The 21,487-nt window shown below is 40.6% G+C and overlaps 4 protein-coding genes and 1 long non-coding RNA gene across 10 annotated transcripts in view; 1 reads left to right on the forward strand and 4 right to left on the reverse strand.

Moving 5' to 3' along the window:
* The window catches only part of camk2b2 (calcium/calmodulin-dependent protein kinase (CaM kinase) II beta 2), a 27,445-nt gene extending 18,566 nt beyond the window's left edge, over window positions 1-8,879 (reverse strand). For 2 of the 6 annotated variants that reach the window (XM_017038736.2, XM_008325162.3), the window contains exons 1-5: window positions 7,741-8,876; window positions 3,782-3,876; window positions 2,925-2,984; window positions 1,943-1,997; window positions 1,003-1,068 (exon numbers count right to left, since the gene is read on the reverse strand). In XM_017038736.2, coding sequence (XP_016894225.1) covers window positions 1,003-1,068; window positions 1,943-1,997; window positions 2,925-2,984; window positions 3,782-3,876; window positions 7,741-7,802 — 338 coding nt within the window. In that variant the 5' untranslated portion in view covers window positions 7,803-8,876. Of the gene's footprint in view, window positions 1-1,002; window positions 1,069-1,942; window positions 1,998-2,924; window positions 2,985-3,781; window positions 3,877-3,999; window positions 4,153-7,740 lie in introns of those variants that run through there. The other 4 variants (XM_008325161.3, XM_017038735.2, XM_025062475.1 and 1 more) reach the window with 4 other exon arrangements.
* A 2,862-nt stretch (window positions 8,880-11,741) lies between these two features.
* LOC103389652 (nudC domain-containing protein 3) lies at window positions 11,742-15,664 on the reverse strand. Its single transcript, XM_008325160.3, has 6 exons — window positions 15,300-15,664; window positions 14,678-15,000; window positions 14,085-14,217; window positions 13,852-13,995; window positions 13,035-13,223; window positions 11,742-12,394 (listed from the first exon to the last, which is right to left on the reverse strand). The coding sequence occupies exons 1-6, from the start codon at window positions 15,495-15,497 to the stop codon at window positions 12,284-12,286; spliced, it is 1,098 nt and encodes a 365-aa protein (XP_008323382.1). The 5' UTR covers window positions 15,498-15,664; the 3' UTR covers window positions 11,742-12,283.
* Window positions 15,665-16,044: 380 nt separating this feature from the next.
* Window positions 16,045-17,723, forward strand: mrps24 (mitochondrial ribosomal protein S24). Its single transcript, XM_008325159.3, has 4 exons — window positions 16,045-16,176; window positions 16,620-16,697; window positions 16,979-17,090; window positions 17,327-17,723. Exons 1-4 carry the CDS (start codon window positions 16,135-16,137, stop codon window positions 17,608-17,610), a joined length of 516 nt encoding a protein of 171 aa, XP_008323381.1. The 5' UTR covers window positions 16,045-16,134; the 3' UTR covers window positions 17,611-17,723.
* Window positions 16,961-17,858, reverse strand: LOC112488012 (uncharacterized). Its single transcript, XR_003051670.1, has 3 exons — window positions 17,728-17,858; window positions 17,311-17,415; window positions 16,961-17,101 (listed from the first exon to the last, which is right to left on the reverse strand). It is a non-coding gene; the product is annotated as an uncharacterized LOC112488012 (long non-coding RNA).
* An 821-nt stretch (window positions 17,859-18,679) lies between these two features.
* Window positions 18,680-21,402, reverse strand: LOC103389650 (nudC domain-containing protein 3-like). Its single transcript, XM_008325158.3, has 5 exons — window positions 21,067-21,402; window positions 20,029-20,369; window positions 19,769-19,901; window positions 18,953-19,096; window positions 18,680-18,868 (listed from the first exon to the last, which is right to left on the reverse strand). The coding sequence occupies exons 1-5, from the start codon at window positions 21,262-21,264 to the stop codon at window positions 18,683-18,685; spliced, it is 1,002 nt and encodes a 333-aa protein (XP_008323380.1). The 5' UTR covers window positions 21,265-21,402; the 3' UTR covers window positions 18,680-18,682.
* Window positions 21,403-21,487: the final 85 nt, after the last annotated feature.

Raw genomic sequence — 21,487 nt, forward strand, 5'->3', positions numbered from 1 at the left:
TAGGGGTGTTGAAAATCACATTATTTAATTTGTAGATTAGATTAATAAGATTTTAGCCCCATGTCACATGTGTATAGATACAATATACTTTAATATATAAATTATATATTAAATTATATATTTATATAAAATATATATATATTATACATATATAAGTGCATGTGCATGCGTGTTTTTGCATTTTTTCATACAGTATATACATGTGTTTTTATACATAGTTATATATGTGTGTGAACAGTTCTCTTGTAATCAGATTACATACTGTATTTTAATTTGTTTGACACAACTAATACGATATATTTATGTATGTACTTGTAACCATACTGTATGTTTGTATAAATATATGTATTATGTATACATATGTTTGTACATAAAAAAAAACAAACTAATGTCGTAGTAGTTAAATGGACCCAAACGACCTTGATACCAGCTGTCAATTTTATGTAACTTCACCTGAGGCTGCATTCAGACTCAGATTTGTTTTTACTTCACTGCTTGCAGCAGCAGAGAGAAATAAAACCAAAACTAATTAGAATTAACATCGTTTTCTTTATTTATTTACTCATTTGATTAAACAGCAGCTCCCATCCCTCCTTCTCTTTCTCACTATTTTCATCCCTGTATTTTTTTTTCTCTCGCTCTCTCTCCCCCACAAACCTCCTCCACATTCGAACGGCTTAAAGTCAACCTCCCGTGGTGGGGGGTGGGTGGTGGACCGGGGGGGTACGATGTGGGCGTGCATGAATGTGTGCGTTTCCATATGTCAGTGAAACTCTGACTCTGACTCGTGGTAGAAAAAAACCCTTCAATCTTAATTTGTTATTCATTTCACAGAAAGCGAGACATAATCCATCAGAACAACTGGCCGCAGTGTTAGACTTTGACTGTGCGTGTGTTAATAAGAAGCGTCCAACTGTGCTGGAGGACTGCAGAGGCCGGGCAGCTGACACATGGAGGGGAAGAAAACAAAGACGACGGGGGGAGGAAGCAGCGACTGTTTACCTGGCATCGGCTTCACTGTAGTATTCTCTAGCCACAATATCCTCAAACAGCTCTCCTCCTGTTACCCTGAGAAATGGAGAGATGTTGGTAGTTAACATGCAGGACGGTGTACGCCTCTTTTTGTCTTTCCGGCTGCACACACACATTGACACAAACGCACACACACACACACAGAGAGACAGGAGGGGGATGTCCTCATTAGGGGGAAACCCCGGCTGCAGGATTCACTCCAAGTGGGTTGCCATGGAGACTGGCTCCATGCGTGGGAGTGTGGATGAATATGTGTGTGTGTGTGTATGTGTGTGTGTTTGTGTGCTAAAGTGAGATCCGCAAGGGAGAATGTAGGGTGGAGGGGTGTGGTTATACTGTTATGTAATGGGGGGGACTGCCTTGGAAGTGTGTGTGTGGGGGGGGGGGGTTAAAAAGGAGGAAAACGAAGACGACTAGAAACGGAGGGAAAACAGAAAATGCAAATCTAGACTGGGAGAAACAATATATTTAAGACAGAGTAGAGACGACAGGTTGAAAGAAGAGAGCGGAAAATGAAACGTGGGGGGAGCAGAGGGAGGAGGAGGAGGAGGATGAAGAATAAGGGGGAGGAAGAAGAGGAGGATGAGGTAGAACAGCAGAGTACAGCCAATAAGAGGAGGCAAATAGGAAGGGAGAGAAAAGGGGAAGCAAAGAAGGGGGAAGAAAGGAAAGAATAGAAGAAGGATGGAAGGAAGGAAGGAATGACAAAATAGGGTTAAATGTGAAGGCAGAGAGGAAAGAGAGAAAGCAAGAAAAGAATGATAGAAGGAAGGGAGAGAAAAAAGGAAAAAGGGAGGAAGAATGGAAGCAAGGTGGGAACAAAGCAAGAAAGAAGGACAGACGAAAGGAAGGAAAGAAGGAAAGGAAGGAAGGAAGGAATGGTGAAAGTGAAAGTCAGAGAGGGACTCACAGGTCAAAGATTAAATAGTGAAATCCTTCCTCAGAAATACTGTCATGGAGGCGAACTACAAAGAGGTAAAGAGAAAGAAGGAAGAACAGATATCGAAGCATAAACAAACTATGAGTAAAAAATTATATTTAATAATTCATATGTTTGTGTCCTCTTTAAAAAGTACGACTGAGAAGTTGTCCCATGTGTATGTGGTCCAACAACATTATTTGGAAATCTGACCCCTGTGGCCAATCAAAAGCCAGGTCTGTCCAAACATGCTTTTACCAATATTCATGTTTTTTCTATTCTTTCCTCAGTTTTACTCAGTTCTCTAGTGATTTCTGCTCCTCATGAAGCAGTGGTCAAAAGTCAATTATGCACTTAAGCATATATACATTTATATATATATATATATATATATATATATATATATATAAAACTTAAAAATAAAAGACACTAACAGAGCTCTTTAACCCTAACTTCTGCAGGTGGTGTTTCCATCACAGAACTCCTTTGTAGAATTGTGGGAGTGTCTTTCAGAGCTGGTCACAACTTGATTCCATACAGGTTTACAGCATGGGGTTTCAAACTCCATTTCTGGCCCTTTTTTATTATTTATTTGATCTATTTTCAATACATTGAATTATTTTCTTAAATGTCTCAGTTTTTCTGTGTTGGACAACAGCAGCAGTGGCCGGCATCTCATTTGGGTTTGTGGACCCTTAGCCTTAGAGACTGAACACAGTACCGAATAGCTAAGCGTAGCTTCAAGGAACTTAGCTATGCTAGCCTCGATTAGCTTGTATCTTTTTTATATATGTCTATATATGAATGCATCATCTTTGTTGTTAGCCAAACAGTTGTACAGAGCAGTTGAAATAAGGCTAGACAAGTTTGTTTACAGAGACTGGAAAAAATACTAAATCTTTTTAATAAACAAGGCATGGTCACAAATGATGTTAGCAGACTGCTGTCTGTGTGCTCGTGCATACAGTCTCACCAATATTGGAGTGCTTCAGCAATCTGCAGATACGGGCTTCCCTCTCCAACTTCTGATGGTCTGCAAAAAGGATAAAACCAGGGTGTGAGTGGGAGGGAGAACATATGAAAGATAAAGCAGAAACACTAGAAAAATATATAAAAAGAGAATGGGAAATGAATGAAAGAAAATAGGACAAGGCTTGATTTTTTTTTTACATTTCTTTACAAAGGCAAAAAGGGAATGTAAAAAAAAATTACATTTTACAAATATGTTTATTTCTTTTGTGATTGTGACAGCATCTAGAAATGTGACATCAGGCCCATATTTTGTGACCACTAAGGCTATTAATTAGCACAGAGCTAACCTCCACATCATCACCACTGTTTCTCCACGTATCATTACTACTGTTAATATTAACACAAATCACAAACATGTTGCACTACATTTATGCCTGTCTTTTTCAGTATTTTGAGGCTGCTGTGACTGTTAGTGGAGGAGAACAATGAAATTAGTGGTTGGGTTTGATTAAAGAGAAAGTAATTAGACATGCTTTACTTTACTTCTAAATTTAAGGAGAAAAGTAAGTAGCCCAAAGACTTTTTTATTCTTCCTGACGTCATAATTTTTTATAGACAATTTAAAAATCCTCCTAAACGTAGCTCATATAGACCTGGACAGTCCATCAGACTGAAGCTATCATCTGTCTCTGTGCAAAGAACAGACGTGACTGTTTCACACTGGAATCATACAAGTGCTAAAATATGCTAATTAGCTTTCAGTCTGGGAAACCAACATTAACAGTGACAAAAACATAATGCCTCAGACAAACACAAGCCTCTGAAGCGGAGGCCAAACACCAAAGATTTTGCTCTCACCTCTGGCCGATAGTTTTTTGGTGTTGATGATTTTGGCGGCGTATTCCTGGCCTGTGCAGAGTTTGACACAGCGGCGCACCACTGAAAAGGCCCCCCTGGAAACAAACACAGGAGTTAGGGACAAGTCAGTTGTACCTTTCAGCTAAAGACTAAAACTCTAATTTTATTTTATATATATGTATTTATATTTTAATCTTTATACGTCATTTTCGACCCACCGCAGTGAATATGACATTAACTGAAGGCCTGAACACCTGCCACATACACAGCTGCTTTCACACCTGCAGGTCAGAGACTACTGATGACATGGGTTTAGTTCATCACTGTCAACATGAATTAAAGCTGTGACTGGAGTGAACTGTGTGAGGCGGAGTTCATCACAGAGCCACATATAGATTCAAACAACCACACACCAACATTCACACCTACAGTCAATTTGAAGTGTTGAATTTTTCTAATTGCACACAGAGGAAGAAAATGCAACCTCTCTACGGAACGACCATCAGTCAACACCTGAAATCAGACAGGTGATGTTCTTGCTGTGAGGCAAGAGCACTAACCTCTGGTCCAGTGGTTGGCCAGAATGTGTTCCATTTTGTCACGGTTGTCACAATGTGTTGTCAAGAAGTAGTTAAATCCTAAGAAATCCATCGAATTCAAAATTGAACAGAATTACAGCACAAACATTTCTTTGATTACTGTTGATAGACAGATAGAGAGACAGTCTCACAACTGGGATTTTATTAATCCCTTAGGAGTTCCCTTTGGGAAATTTAGGAATATCCAATTAAATCCAACTAAAGTAGACTGCTAAAGCAGCTAATGTGTTTTCTAGAATAAAAGTTGATTTTTGTTCGTCTTTTTTATGATCAAAAACCAGGTAAGAAAAGGACTTTTTCATCTGAACCAATCCATAATCACAACAACAAGGCTCTCAAAGTTTCTTTTCTTTATGACTGAAGTGAGTGGAATCAAGAGGCAAGAAATGACGGCTTTAATGGATAAGCACTGTTACTGTGTGGAGGCGAGTTTTTAAGGCCACATTTCCCCGTCAAACCCAGGAGAGTCAAACAGAAATAGCTACCTCTGTCTCTTCTCTGGGCTAATTATATCTCACCTCAGCATTGTTACGCAATCAGACACTCATACATCCCTGCACAGAGCCGCTGCTTCCCTCCAAAGCTCTCCGACATGCATACATCATGAGCAGATGAGGCTGAGTAAGCATGACACTCCCTGACATCCCCGCCGTTTGTCAAAGGAGGCAGGAGAGCGAAGACATGACAGGTGATGTGTGAGGCAGGTGGGAGTCGGGAGGTGGGCTGGATCTTCATCCAAAACCTGCTGATGAGCTGAGCCGAGACTGAAACTAATCCTCCAAGTGCTCCTCGTTTCTCATTGGAATAAACTGGGGTAAAAATATAATATTTATGGCATAATTATGCAGCATGCAACAAATAAATATTGTTCTTTTCTCAGAGAAGAAAGAGTAAAAAATGTTTAAAATCGGAATAACAAATGAGTTATAAGGTGGTGTTGCGTATTTTGGCTAAATTAAAAAAGTGGGGTTCGGTGGTGTTGCGTATTTTGGCTAAATTATTCAATTGGAAAGTACCTTATTCACCAAGTTAAAGTCCAACATGTAGAAGTGAATTCTATCTGATAGTGAATCTGCAGAATGTGACAAACCGTGGGTTCATCTCCTCGCTGTCACGTCAGGAATAGACTGTACCGTGGCCCCAGCAACCAGGGAGAACGCTGTTCCTTCTGTTTCCTCAAGCCAAAAGTCCAGCTCAAAAGCTGACCGTGGAATTTATGTGGTCTGTAATTTCCTTAATTAAAACCATTACTTACAGCCGGGGAGATGAGGAAACACTTTCTTTTTTTAGAAAAATCATACAAATTAATTTAAGAACTCTTTGAAGGTTTGGAAGTTTCTCATGTCGACGGGAGAAAAGGATTTCACTTTCTGTACGTACGAGGCATGAAATTAGCTCAAATGTTGGAACAAATCAGTATCGACACTAATCACATTAACATTAGAATAAAAACAACTCTTGTGCTTTATGAACATGGAGGCTGTACGGAAGGCCCTTAACTAAACTGAATTATAAAGGTTTGATCCAAGAATTTAAAACCAAAAGGTTGTTTTTAAGAATCAAAAGAATTATACTAAAATACCCATTCTAATTCTTTTTAGGTTGGCCAGTACATAGATAGTTTAATAACTAATTCATATATTTTTTAATATTTCTTAGAGCATTTCAACAGACACAGAAGAAGGTACAGGGAGAAATAGGAGCTGGACTAATATTTTATTTTTCTCTGTTGAGACGTGATGTTCCAAGGTTTTCAACTGCTGCATCATTTGGATCATTCCTGATCCTAGGGAGTTTGTTCTTTTTTGGTAACATAATATTCGTTACAAGGTTGACCAATCTCCTTATTTCTGCTGCTAAATATAGGCATCACCACAGAGTATAATCTGTTACACCATCAGCCTCCATGTCCCACTGCCTCAGCCCTGTGTCTTCAAACCACAGATGTAGTTTCTGCTCATTTTGACTTTACTACCTTCCTTCCTGAAGAATCAGGATCTCTTTTCTTCAAGACTGTTTCTGTAACTATTACAGAGACAGAGAGTGAGTGTGAGAGAGAGACAGAACGGACAATTTTCAAAAAAACTCGGAAATGAACTCCATTTCAGTTCCGACTCAAAGACGCAGTTTGTGACGTGGTGTGAAAGACAGCCATCAGAATTCCACCAAGAAGGGATTCACTGATGGAAACACTCAAGTTTTTAGAACCTAAACGTAGAGACCTGGACTACACCATGTTTCAAAAAGCTGCACTGATATGTTTTGTTGAAAAAACATTTAGGACAAAGTTCGATGCTTTAGAAAAATAAATGGGTCACAGCTATAAAAGTGTACTGTATGTCTCTGCCATTCTGGGCGTTGAGCATCTGTGATTGGTTAAAAAAAACAACAACCAGCCATTTACTTGACACAAACACACAGTAAAATGAACAAACAATAATGAAGCCTGGTTATCAGTACAGGCAGCTGCTGCTCTAACCGTGTCTATTCTGCTTCATTTATTACACACACACAAAAGGTCCACAGATCAGTACCACCACAGAAGAACCTGGTCTTATTAATGGAGCCAAGAACCATCAGTGGTGGCAAACAACTGAGAACATCCCCTCCTCCTCCTCCTCCTCCTCCCCCCTGGAAAGAGACTGTGAAATAAATGCTCCTGTGAGAGAAACGCTGCAGAGAGATCTTCTCTGCCCACGCTCAACTTGACAAAGACACCACCAGAGTCCACTCTGCCTCTATACCCACTGTGGCACCTATACAGCCTTTAGTCCCATGATACAGTCCAATACAATCCACATCCAGGTGCAATTCTCACTCCTTTTTCCTTTTAAAAACCTACAACTCTGTACAAATCACAGCATCATCATCATCATCCTCATCATCATCCTGATTCTCCTGCTAGGCTGTGTTCCAGATGACGATGATGAAGATGATGATGATGAGGGCAGCATTATTCCAGCACATAAGTTTTCTCACCGACATCTAACAGCCCCGTTTGTCCCTCATTAGCCCCGGGCGGTGGATGTTTGTAATGAGGAGGTGATGGGAACAGAGGGTGGGGGTGGAAGGTGGATGAGCTCAGAAGTGCGCCCCCAAATATAACTATCCTCAATATGTTGGCATGTCTCACGGGGTCGTTGTGCCGCAACAGAAGTGCAAGGATAACTTCTGCAGTGACACTGGTTCGAGGACGGCAGCTCCGAGGCAACGTGCGTTTTGTTTTGAAGCGACGCACCGCGCATCCGTCACCGCAGATGCTGCATGTGCTGAGCTCCATCAACCCCGGAGCTGCTGCTCGGGTATCACGCATGCAGGGCAGGGGTATATGTGTAAGGATATTAAAGTAGAGCGCCTTACTTGCCAAGCTCCTCGTACAGCTGGTATTCATCGGTAAAGCGTGTACAAGTGGTGGTTGCCATGATGCCTTCTCCTTCCGCTCGGACTGAAGTGCACGGTGCCGAGTCTGAAATGCGCGGTGCGTCGCTGCGGACTGGAGGTGGACCCCGGCTCTGAGTCTCCGCCCACCTCACGTCCTTCGGGGCTGAGTAGTTTATAGTTGCAGCCAACTCGCAGTCTCACATACACGCGTTTGGCTTCACAAATACATTTACCAACGACACACACGCTGCTGCGCAACCGTTACCCCGAAATTATGTCAAATTATTGCCAAACTGAGGGTCATTTTCAAGCCTCGGGAATGAATGTTGACTTTCATTCAGCTTCTACTACCTGTTCCTGGAGCCAATCCCAGCAGTCATCCAGTGAGGGTGGGGTTCACCCTGGTCAATTCACCATTCCACACTCAGCAACAAACAAAACCATTCATGCCTGTGGTTAAAGTAGAGTGATCGATTAACCGAATCCTGCATGTTTTAAACAACGAAGACCTATTGAGATTAAAATATCTTAAACAACAGAGGCCTAACCGAGGTCGCAGCCTTGTAACTGGACTGTGGGAGGGAACTGGACGCTGGTGGTTATCAGACTGGGCTCTTCCTACGAGGCCATGGCCATCGGTCTGTGGCTCCTTGGTCTCTTTGCACTGATTCCATGGACCATCATCATCAGACCAGTGTCATTAATAAATATCAGACAACCACAAAAGTGAAATGACACAATGGCTCAGGTGTGTAATCTCAGGTAGCACGCAATGTTGACTTACAGCAGGGGCTAACCAGTCAAGAGGCTAAGAGCCATATGGAGTACATGGGCACATGTGAACTGCCCTTAAAAAAATAAAATAAATAAAACTCTCCCATTCTTTTAAAACTTCCTGTGTACATCTTTTCATCTTTTCATCTGTGCAAATTGAGTTTTCCCTGAGTAATTTGCATCAACGTCCATCAGCATGAGATTCACATAGCATAAAACCCCCCCCTGTTATCCAGCCCAGTAGTAGCACAATAAGGTAGGTCTACAACATGTATCAAACCTGTGCTACCAAACCAATGAGAATGAGCATGAAGAATGCTCAAAATGTATTTTTACAGCACCACACATTTCCTGTTATTTCTGATGGTGTCTAAGACACCATACTGTGATTCATGGTAGTTGCTTTGTGACTCACTGGTTATGCTTAGCTTCCCCTGGCACCTGCAAACTGCAGCATGTGGACAACAAGATGGATTCAGTCAAGTATCAGGAAGTCCTTGGAGTAAACACCACGAAGACTATTACAACCTTGGATCTCAGGCATCATCGTTCCTTTAAAAATGAACGACACATCTAACTGCAAAGCTCACATATGTGGATTTAACGCAAAGTCATGAAGACCCATATTGGTCGAATCGGCCTGACTTGACACCTATGGAAAAGTCTAGAGTTTGGGGGCAATGGCAGCAGCACCAAGAGGAAAACACTTCAGAATTGGAGTGGACTCCTCAACATCTCTGCCAGAACCTATTTTTATGCATCGATTTTGCAGCACTGTGTGGCAGGAGACCCAGAGTGTGCTTTACTGAGACAAAACTGTTGGTCTTGAAGGGAATTACTGCATTAAAAAACTGCTGCAGGCATTGGACTTGAAGAAACCGCACGTGATTTTACATGTGTTTGTCAGATCCAGTTATGTTTGTCCTTCGGCTCCTTCTCTGTTCTTTGTTCCAATTTAATTTTGTATTCCCTCCTGGACTGTCACCCACGTCTGTGTTTCCCAAAGTGGGGGGCAGGGCCCCTAAAGTGTTGCACACAGCTACTGCAGGCAGGGTCCAGCATGGCAAACACATTTTAAAATCAGTGTTATTTTATGTCCCTAATACAACATTATTTTTGAGGGAAAAAAGCTGTAAAATTGTGTCGGGGAAGGAAGGGGAGCAATAGTCCTATCTACAGACAGGGGGCGTCGTAGAAAATATTTATGGCTTGCTATTATGAAACAAACTCACCAGCATTTACTGTGTGTTTCTATGTGACATCAACCGCCCCTTTGTTACAGGAGTTCCCTCTGAGTTTCTCTGCTGTTTTACTTTTTATATTTGATCTGTTATTTTTCTCTGCTGTTTTACTTTTTATATTTTATCTGTTATTGTCTGGAGTTAATAAAGTGTATCTCTGTTTTAGCTCCTCATTGACCACTAGTGGACAGAAATGTTGCAAATATATGTCCATGTACTTGTACTGACCTGGAGAATTAATCTGTGATACTTCCATGATTCAAACAACAAAGAAGATAACAATAATTAAAATGTCCTTTGCCTGCATGTCTGGAATCTAAGGCTAAATGATACCGTCCGACCCCCCACCGCCCCCCCCCACATGATGTGATGCAACAGATGAGCAGAGAAAAAGAAAGAACAAGTGAAATCAGAGTCTGAGAATGTGCTGATCAAAGAGTGCGCGGGGAACACTGCATTTGATTACACATGATTATAAATCATAAAACGAGGAGACGCCCGCAGCCGATAATGTAATTACTTCACTTGTAACTTACTTGGGGCTGCCTGGGTGCCGTCTATTTTTAGGATTTCATCAGAGAAGCCTGCACTCTGCAGCAGAGGCCTGTCTTTATGTGTCTTTTACTAAATAGCACAAACAATAAACATAATGGTTTGGGCACAGTCTCATTTACCTGTCAGACGGCCACCACACTATTATTTACTTCTGGGCCCCGAAAGGCATTTCCCACAGAGGATATTTTGCCCGATGATGTTCCTAACACCAGAAAAAAAAAAAAGATCCCTAGTCTAGAAGTCTAGACTAAAAACCATAAAAACATGAAAATCAGATTTCCTTTTACAGATCTGATCCAGATTATTTAAATTATTTTCTGTGCAGTGACTTGAATCCCCTGGATGCTCCACTGTTTAACAAACTCCTTTATTCATACTCAGACTGGAGACGTTTCCAACACATGGGATGATACAGAGAGACAGTAGAACTGTAAAGGTCAGACAAATATTATTTTAAGAGGTTCCTCCACCCGCATGAACAACAGACAAAGCCTTGGACTTTACAAGCAAGAATGCGTTGCTGCTCACTGCGGGGGTGGTGGAGGGATGTCAGCCGAGTGCATCCTCTGACTCTGGCTCTGCCAGAAATCTCTGGTTAAATGGAAGTTATTTTCATCACATGCTTCTTGTGGGATTTAAACTCCTTCACAGAATGATCATTTAAGTGTTTCATATATACTTTACATGCAATCTTAATACAGCATAATAAATACTAGTAATGTTTGCATTTAACTTTTGTTCCACAACGGTGGCCTGGTGGTTGGTGGTGCAGCTGTACCACAGTCCAGGCAGGAACAGGTTAATTGTTCACTGTAAACTAAAAACCTTAGGTGTGAATGATAGTGTGAATAGTTGTTTGTCTTTGTTTCTGCGATTGACTAGTGAACTGTGCAGAGGCCCCCCCCCCCCCCCCCAGATTCCTTCAGCCATGGTGCCAATGGACCGCTGTGATTGGCTCCAGCTCTTTCTCTGACCATGAAAAGGCTGAGCTGGTAGAAGATGAATGAATGAATTAAATGTTTGTAGAAGCTGTTTTTAAGTTTTGTCTTTTCATGCACAGATTGCAATTCCCACTGAAGTAAAAAGTGTTTTGTCAGGTGAAACATCAAAATGAATTACTTTGGTGTATAATTGTGCTTGGCCCACAAACAAAGGCTGAAGTGGAAATTGATCGATGGACCAACAAAGACTGTAGGCAGATTCTGGGTGGCACCGGCCCTATTCCGTAATGGATAGTGTTTGTAATTGGGGAGTTGCTGGTTCGAATGCCAGCATGGGAAAGACAGTGGTGTGTCGGGCAGGGCAGGGCAGGGTGGGGTGGGGGTGGGTCACTGAATGTTAAAGAAGGCAAGATACAAAAGAATAGATCACATGATCGCAGCCATCAATCAAGATGCACCAGCTCAGATATTTTTATATGCTGCATTTTATTTGAACAAATTATATTCATTAAGTGATAGAACACAGTTTTCTTAAGATTGTATGTGGTGTTTTATAATTCCAAAAGGAATAATTAGATGAAAAGTATTTTTTATCAATATTTGTTTTATCAATAACTACACATTTCAGGTAACTACATTTGAATTCCTGGCAGCCCCACAACCAAGGTTGAAACACTCATTTCAGTGTTTGCATATTGTTCAAGCTCATCTTAGAAGTACAGATTTGTTTCTTTAAGTGAAACTGATGAACTCAAGTAATCACGCTTGACTTGATGCACACTGATACTGTCTCACGTGATGGGTTTGACAGTGGAAATAACACAAGACAGAGTCGCTCAGTGAGGCAGACAAACGTGTATTGCGGCCACATGATAGTGGACACTGTGTGTATTCACCAGCGAGTTATGGACACACCTCCAACACAGCAGGTAAACATCGTCTTTATTACAACCGGCTCCATAAATAAACTCATTGTCCAGTTCCTTGGATTACCTGAGCTTCATCTACGTCTCAGAACTGTACAGCGCTGGGCGGGATGTCAAACATGGACGGGTCAAACTGCTGCCCTTTAAAAGGTGAGCCTTCAGCGTCCCAGCCCTTCTTCAGCATTTCATGCACTTTCTGCAGAGGAGACACAGATAGAGTCAACAATAATGCACATACATGCAGTGCCAGTCAGTAGTCCAGTTAACTAGTGAGTTAACTAGACTGTAACTAACCAACACTGCTGTTCGGGAATATTACATCATGGTTGGCTGCCTTTCACCTCCAGTACATTATTCAGCATCTTAATAATGTGACACTCTCAGTTTTAATCTTTTTAAGTGTTGTGTCAGTCACTAACAGAAAATAAAAGTGCGCACGCCCTCTGCTGGCTCACTGTGTCTAAACAATCAATACAGTTTGACGGACAGACAACAGCAGCAGCAGCTCCATCTTTGTTCCTGCATTAGTGTTTGTTGTATTTTTAAGGATGTGGAAACATCTGGAAATTAGTTTTTTTATTTTTTTGATTAAGAGAAAATTAACATTTGGATGTCAGTACAACTATTATGATAACAATCTGTGACACTTTAAATACTCTAAAAAACTAAAAAAGAGAGTGACTGAGAGGTTTTATGCATGCCTTTCTTAGATTCCTGTGAGTATATCAGCATGGTTATTCAACTAAACAGGGTCATGTTTCACACTGAGTCATGGGTTTGAACTGATTGAACTATAAGATCATTATATTTCGTTACATATACTGTACTGTACTCACCATTTCATGGCTCTGAGGTTTGCCCTGCAGCTTCTGATGATAGTCAAAGTTAAGTCTGTCCAGAACAGCGTGCTCCTCTTCATCAACTGTCGCCATGGAGCGCTCACGGTTAATCTGGTTGATGTCAATCTCTTTCTCTCCCTTCAGCACCGCACTCCACCAAACATCTGAGGACTTGTTGAGGGACAGCTGAAACAGGACACAGTTTGAAGTACAGGAGGCGATAATTATAGAGACATGGCGGATTTAGCTCATCAGGAGAATACAACTTTTTATACAGCTTTAGTGCATAGAGGTGTGTAGCATTTGGGAACCTAAACAACTAACAAAACAACAAGACAGGGGCTCAAGAGCTACTGAACCTTTCAACAGCCACTTTTGACTCAATGCCAAAGAAATATTCAGTTTCATGTTGAGAACATGAAACCTCTTCTTACTAATACCCCAAGCGGAAATAACCCATCCATGAGACATTCCAGTGATTAACATCAGACCCTGTCAAAAGTTGTAAAATATTTAGCTGTAGGAACTGTAATTTTTTCACACTAATAAGTATAAAAAATTAAAAGCCCATTATAGTCATGCTGGCAGTGATGAAGAAAATTAACAACCGTAAGGAGATTTTTTTTAACTTGCTAAAAATGTCGGTGCCATGGTTGATTTGTGACCCCTTCACTGTTGTGTTGGCCCGGGAAAAGATTTGTTAAATGGAAGAGGAAAAAAGCAGCATTTCGTTTTTAAATCCTTCATCAGTTGAACAGTTCAACAAAAAAAGGTTTTCCTAATAATCTCCCTGGCTAGAGAAAATGTGACTCACAACCACACAGCTGCCAGGTTCGAGGCTCCACAGAGAGTTTTCTGTGTTGATCTTGTGTTGGAACTCGCCCTCCATCAGTGTTTCCTCTTTGGCTCCATCCCTAACACACACTCTTAAGCTGCTGGTCTGCAGGCTGACGCTGACCTGAGGAGACCACAGCAGCAACAATAAGCATCAGTGATCAATGCGAAAGTGATGTTCCGTGTTGTTTTATTGGATGAACACACGATTACCTGTCGCCCTTTAACAACTGTCTTGGGTACAACCACACGGATCTCCACATCAGTGTAGTCCTGAGACCAGCTGTAGGTTTCCCTCACTGCTCCATTGTAGCTGTCGGGGTCGCACTGAAATCTCTCCTGAGTCCTTCAACACAACACAGATCCAGGATAGAGTTCATATATTCACTGCTGTTACCCAAACTTTGACATAAAACTCATGTGGTGTGATCCTAAATAAAAACCGCACTGCGGGGCAATAACTAAGAAGAATAAGAAGAACGTGCAAATAATGTGCGTTCATTCTACCCAGAGTGAATATTAACTTAGCTTTAATGCAATGTGGTTAACCCGAGTCTTTTCTCTTTTACTTGAGAACGCAGGTGCAAAATGGTCTGTTGACAGATCATTTAAACAGCAGCCAAATTGTGCCAAGAGCCAAAAATAAAATATACATTTGTACTGACCAAGGTTAAAAAAGTAAGCATTAAGTGAGGGTAGTGGGTGATAATTATTGTAAGCTAAGTCACTCCTAATATTATTTTATAATAATAACAATAACAATAGTAGTAATAATAATATTAATAATAGGTGTAAATGATACTCACCCCTCTGACGAGGTTGCTGCAGCTGCCTGGTCTCCTTGTTCAGGCGTCCCAGAAACTCCATCACTGCTGCTGTTGCTACTGTCAGGCTGAGGGTTGACGATCACATCTGAAGCTGCAGGGGCTGGAACATTCCCACCATCATCTGATGCACTCTCCTTCGGTGCCGTCTCTGGGCTGGGTTCCTCCTTCCCCTCCTGCGGCTCAGTGTTGACCTCCAGTTCCTGAACTGCAGCAGGAACACATCTGCTCTCTGCTCTCTTCTGCATTTCGCTTAACTGTCTCTCTCTATCCTGCTCGGCCAACTTCTCAAACAGCTTAAATGTCTGAGAAAGAGGGAAAGGGTGATAAGTACATTTAAGCACTTCGGCTTCACTTATGTTTTAATAACTAACTGGTTAGTTCATAACTGCATATGAACGTACATATTTCAAACCTTAAATATTAAGGAAATGGCTTAAGCTACTCTGCTAATGCTGTATACCGACTTCAGTAATGAAACTAAGTTAATATGTTATTCGTCATTAACGTATGTCAAGTGAAGAATGGGCTCTGGGAGGATAAGTGGGGAAGTTGAATTACACACTAACATATTTTGGCGGCGGATGTTAATATCAAACTTCACCTTGTGTACCATCTTCTCCGCCACACCAGGGGGGAAACCCATCTTGTCATTGGGACTCGACAGCAGGCGATAGAAGTCTGTTTTTCTGTACAAAAACCCGAAGTAGATCTGAAGGAAGTCCTGAATGTTTCCAACATGCTGCAAGATTCCTAGCAGCGCGTTGTCGTACATCTCAGTCATCTCCAGCGGCGAAGCCATCGCTGCCTGACACGTTTTACTCGACAAAAAACACTTACAAAATAAACTTCAGTACAAAAGTAGACGCTTTGGCTTTCGATGGAAAACAAGACGGGTTTATTATGACTCTGATTGCAGTGTTTCCACTACGCGGAGCAGTTGCATTACTTCCGGTCCTGTATTTAAAAAATAATTGCACAGCAGTTGCATGAAAGTATATTAATAAATAAATAAATAATCACATACACAAAAATAGACATGAGCTATGAGAAACTTTATGAAATTACTAGTAATTGCAATTACTACTTTAAATTGAGCTGTAGATAATAACTGCAAATATGTATGAAATTTTATTTGTCCTTATCCGGTTTGTCCGACACATCAGTCGTCCGCTAGAAATAGCTAAAAAAAATAGTTCCAATTTACAGTACGCTTCGTAGATTTTTTCAAGTATACATGTTGATTTACATTTACCACTAAATAATATTTTTAGTCTGATAATTTCCATCATAAATATTTATTTATATTTGCAGGAGTTACAAAACTAATCAACACACGCAATAAACATACCACTTTAACCAGTAGATGGCAGCCCAGAACCTTCGAGCTGTCCAGTCTTGGTCGATACAAAGAAAAAGAAGAAGAACATTCGGGAAACATGGCGGCGTCCTTGAATGGTGCGACTGGCGTTAGGCTACTGGTATGAAAACTGTCATAGTTATATTTTAAGTTGACCTTTATTCAGCAACAATTTAAGCAATGTTCACTATTTCATTGTGGTAGAACGAATGCTGATTTTGTAAGCGAACTCATGCGGAACTCATGCTCCTCGTTTTAAAGAATATGTGCTTCTTTCGAGGCTTTTGAAACCGTACACCGCTAATTATTTTCATTATTTTTGCATTAACGTCACCTAACTACTGACATAAGTGTCTTTTTGCAGGCCAGTCAGTAATATTCACTTTGGTCCTGTCATGAACATTCTTCTCCAACCTTACAGTTAGTGTATGCCTGGTTACATTTGATTTGATACAACATTTGATTCTATTGTCGTTTATTTATCTGCATAATATTTGGACCATTTCAAGAATTACAGTTTAAGATCAAATTAAACATTGTTTTTTTTTTCTGGTTTATGTTCAGGGATCCTGGGTCAGATTGGGATCACAGGGCTTTTTCCCTGGAAGTAAAGGCCTCCACACCACTGCAGTTTGCTGCAAGGTAAACATTAGTCATCGTTTGTACTACATAATTCACAATAGATTCTAAACATGATCGGCAAAGAATGTCAAGAATGAATATAGGTGAATATTTTAATTTCTTTCACATCTGAATGAATTCCTTCAGTTCAGTTCCCATCAGTTTTTTTCAGTTTTTTTACTGTGGTCGTCTGATAAAGTCTGTATTGTCTGTGTTTTGGCCATGAATTGAATTCAAATAGAAATTGTTTAAATTTTCTAATGTCTGGGTTGACGTAATTCACATTTTCATTTTGTCTTCAGAATTTTGCCGCTCGCATCCGGGTGGGAAAAGGAGAAAAAGCCGTGACATACGAGCAGTCGTTTCACCCTCATCACATTGGCCATCGTAAAGGATGGTTGTCACAGCATCCCGGTAAGTATCACCTGAAAAAAAAACCTTTTTTATCAGAAGTAAGCGAACAAACTTGTAGCTACTGTGTGAAATACTTAGGTCTATAACAGGAAATAATGCAAATAATAACGTTAATCTGCTAATCTTTACACTGCGGGTGTCGTCGCCCTATATTAGTCATTCATATAAAGTAAATGTGTAACTTTCATACTGCTGTATTGATGACTGAGGACAAGCCCACCTTTCATTTCTGACAGGTAACCTTCATGGGGAAGATGGAGCAGCTGAACGAACACTGGAGGACGTCTTCATCAGGAAGTTCATCTTCGGGACCTTTCAAGAATGCCTGGTCGATGAGATTGTGATTAAAAGGAGGGGAAACCTGTTGGTTGTGTGTGCGCTGATGATCAATGTTATTTCACCCATCAAGTTTTACTTTTTAATTGGCTATTCAGAGACGCTGCTGTCACACTTCTACAAATGTCCTGTGAAGATTGAGATTCAAACCCTGCCGAAGAAAGTGGTTTACAAACGCATCTGATGGCGGTGAATCCAAATGGAGTCATGTGTTAACTTTTTGATTTGTGATTAGATTTGTTTATATAAACAGTTGGTATTTAATAAATCATTTAAGTGTCACTAAACAGGAATAGCTGACCTCCTTGTTTGGTTCTGTCTGGTTGTTTGAAAACAGCAGAGATTCTTGTTTTCTGTCTTGTTGGTTTTGCGAAGCATTACACAGACATACAGACCACAGAGACACAGACAGAGTGGTCAGTACAGAAAGTCAAAAGTCAAAACTCAACCAATTCAGTAAAGAATAATTTACAGATTATTTTCTGTGATGTTTAAAATGGACTTCCCTAAATTCACACAAACTTTGACACAGTTGATTAATGTAATCCACATGTCTATCAAATGTATTCAATACCATCTTCATCAATATCTACAACCATATACTGTACTGTATTTATATATGTATATATTGTCCATTTATTGTACACATTTTGTTTCAGTGAAACATGTGTTTCACTGATGCAGGGCAGTCAGTAAGACAATGACTTACAGGCTGACTGACAGTTGTGAAATGAGGGACTGTGGACTTCATTGTTTACTTCACTGAATCATTTACTTCACTGAAGTTTTGAAATCATCTGTTGATGTGTTCTAGAGTTTAAGCCACTGTTGAGATAATCAGAAATGACTGAAATTCATAAACTCTGCTATACATTTCTGATAAATAAATAAAAACGAGACACTTTACTTTCTTGGTGCAGCAGATTGAGATTGTTAGTGAACACTGAAAGACTAAAACATAATCATGAGATGCTTGGAATTTTCTTGTCAAGTTCAAGGATTCAAGAATTTGAATATTGTCCTTGTTTGCCTTCTCTGTTTGGGAAATTAAATGTTCTTAATAGTATTAATACAACAGGGCTGAACAAATGATCTGAATGAAAACACACATGACTGAACGCTCTGTAATTTAGAGCCACTTGCATCTAAAAAAGACTGGTAGGCAACTACTGTAAAAAAAATAGGTTTGAAAGTTGACATGGCGCAGTTCAAATCTATAATGTTTCTATTTTTGTGTGTTCTGAAATCCACACCCTTTAATAACTGGATACTTTTCTCTGCATCTTCTGATGGTTTTCAAGCATGAGCTTGTCCAAAACAGCGTGCTCTTCGTTGGTAACCGTCTCCATGGAGCGCTCGCGGTTGATCTGGTTGACGTCAATCTCTTTCTCCCCACGCAGCACCGCACTCCACCAAACATCCGAGGTCTTGTTAAGGGACAGCTGCCAGGTACAAACACGGTGCGTGACACAGACCACAAGACACAGCTGACAAACGGCAGACGTGTGAGTCAAAGTTCAACTTACATTTACACAGCGACCAGGCTCCAGGCTCCACACTGAGTTTTCTGTGTTTATCTTGTGTGTCAGCTCTCCCTCCATCAGAGTTCTCACCTCAGTTCCGTCACTCACACACACTTTCACACTGCTGCTCTGTAAACTAACTTGGACCTGAGGGTGGTAAAGCAAACAGGAAACCAGGCGGTAGGTGTAAATGAGGGAGGCCTCACACTGTTAATCACCATGAATGTTAGCACGATGATCAGCTGAGGTTAGACAGGTTTTTCTCTTCAAAATAATTAACTATTTTAATTACAACAAACAACATAAAGTGTTTGGTACTTTGTTTTTAGAAAATATTGAGCTTATATGTGTGTGTGTGTGTGTGTGTGTGTGTATATGTATAGTATATATACATATATTTTCTATATATATATATACTGGGTTACGTATGCATGTAGCTGTATGGTACAGTGTGATTCATTCTTCAATGGTCACTACTACACACTACCGAATTATAATTATATGATATCACAAATTCAAATGATTTTATAACCAAAATGTTTCAAAAAAGTCTTGTCATTTTACGTGAACAAATTTGGTCTGTTCCTAAAAAATACTCTCTTTTTGAAGTTAGATTTTGTGATTTAGATGTTTTTTAACTATGTGTAACTGAGTAATTGGAAAAAAAAAACAACTAGTAAATTATTATACACTGTACATGTATTTGTCAAGTCACCTGAGTTAGTTAACTTGTTTATTAGTATGTCAAGTGACCGTTTCACTGCACTGGTTGATGGTAATCAGAGAACCAGGTATTCTGACGTGTTGTACAGTGTTCACCTGTTGGCCTTTGACAACTGCCTTTGGCACAAACACATGGACCTCCACATCAGTGTAGTCCTGAGACCAGCTGTAGTTTTCTCTCACTGCTCCGTTGAAGCTGTCGGCGTCGGACTGAAACTTCTCCTGAGTCCTTAAACGCAACATGTCTGTATTAATTTTATTTTTCCAATGTGTTTTTAGGCAACCTTTAAATGGCAGAGCAGGTGAAGAAATGGTTAATTCACAAGTACAAGATTTTTTTTTTATTCATAACTCACTCCTCTGAGTTGGTGCTGATGTCTGCTGCCTGGTTGCCCTGACCAGAGGGTCGAGGAACTCTGGCAGTCCTGCTGCTGCTGCTGCTGCAGTCAATGCCTGGTTTAGGGTTGGACGTTAGTGCTGAGGCTGCAGGTGCTAAGACGTCCCCAGCATCTACAGAACAGGCCTCCTCCATCTTGGCCTCCTCACTTCTGGGCTGTTCTCGGTCCTTGTGCAGCTCCGTGGTGACCTCCAGCTCCTGAGCTGCAGCCAGAACACATCTGCTCTCTGCTGTCTTTTGTTTCTGGCTCAGCTGTCTCTCTCTGTCATGTTCTGCCACCTTCTCAAACAGTTTAAATGTCTAGGGAGGCAACGGGTGAGGAAAAGGGGTCAGGACGTGATGTTCACCTAACTTAAGATCCATATCTTGTGTTTTGGTGACACAATAATAAACAATATTATCTTTTAGTAGAATTAAACATTTATTAGACATTCTACTGTATAGACCTGTCCTTTAATCAGGGTTTTGTAGTTTTTATTTATCCTGACACAACCTAACTCTGAACTGGTATCTAGGTGGCATTGTATCACCCAATATACTAAGGGGTAGTGGTGGCTTAGTGGTTAAGGAAGTGGACTTGGGTCCGAATCCACCAGCTGCCAAGTTGCCACTGAGGTGCTCTGACCATGGCACCGTCCCCACACACTGCTCCCCTGGTCCTTAAAGCTGCCCACTGTTCACTTTGGTGATGGGTAAAAAGCAGAGGTCACATTTGGTTGTGTGCAGTGGTGAGCTGTGTCACAATGTTTCTGTATAAATGCAAATCTTCCAAAAGTTGTTTAGTTATATATATTACTATATATATATTATATATAGTAATATATAATAGGAAATTAAATCAAATATTCTGGAATCTAGAGAATACAAACACAAACACACAAGACAGAGGGTAAACCTGATTGTTGGGTTTGGCGAAGAAGAAAAAGAAGAAGATTACACATACATTTACAGTATGTACATTGCAATGTGTATGTGTGGGTTTTCCGACAAACGTCACCTTGTGCACAATCATCTCAGCCATTCCAGGGGGGAAGCCCAGTTTGTCACCAGGACCGGACATCAGCTGATAAAAGTCAGTTTTACGATATAGAAATCCAAAATAGATCTGGAGAAAGTCCTGGATGTTTCCCACATGCTGCAGAATTCCAAGCAGAGCGCCATCAAACATCTCTGTCATCTCTGATGGTGAAGCCATTGCTGTCTACCTTCCACAGCTGAATAAAAGATTCTGCAGCATGAAAAAGCCTGACACAAATGACACCGAGTTAATGTAAACAATTTACTACCAATATAAGATGAAAAACATTAAAGGATGAAAGAATTGTGTCATTTTAATGATGGAAGTCAAGGGCAGAGAGCTTTGTTTCTCTAGACTAGATCTGTTTGACGTTCAGTGGAACTAGAAGGAAAGATCAAAG

The sequence above is a fragment of the Cynoglossus semilaevis genome, chromosome 14, assembly GCF_000523025.1.
Source record: "Cynoglossus semilaevis isolate Cse_v1.0 chromosome 14, Cse_v1.0, whole genome shotgun sequence".
NCBI classification, from domain to species: domain Eukaryota; kingdom Metazoa; phylum Chordata; class Actinopteri; order Pleuronectiformes; family Cynoglossidae; genus Cynoglossus; species Cynoglossus semilaevis.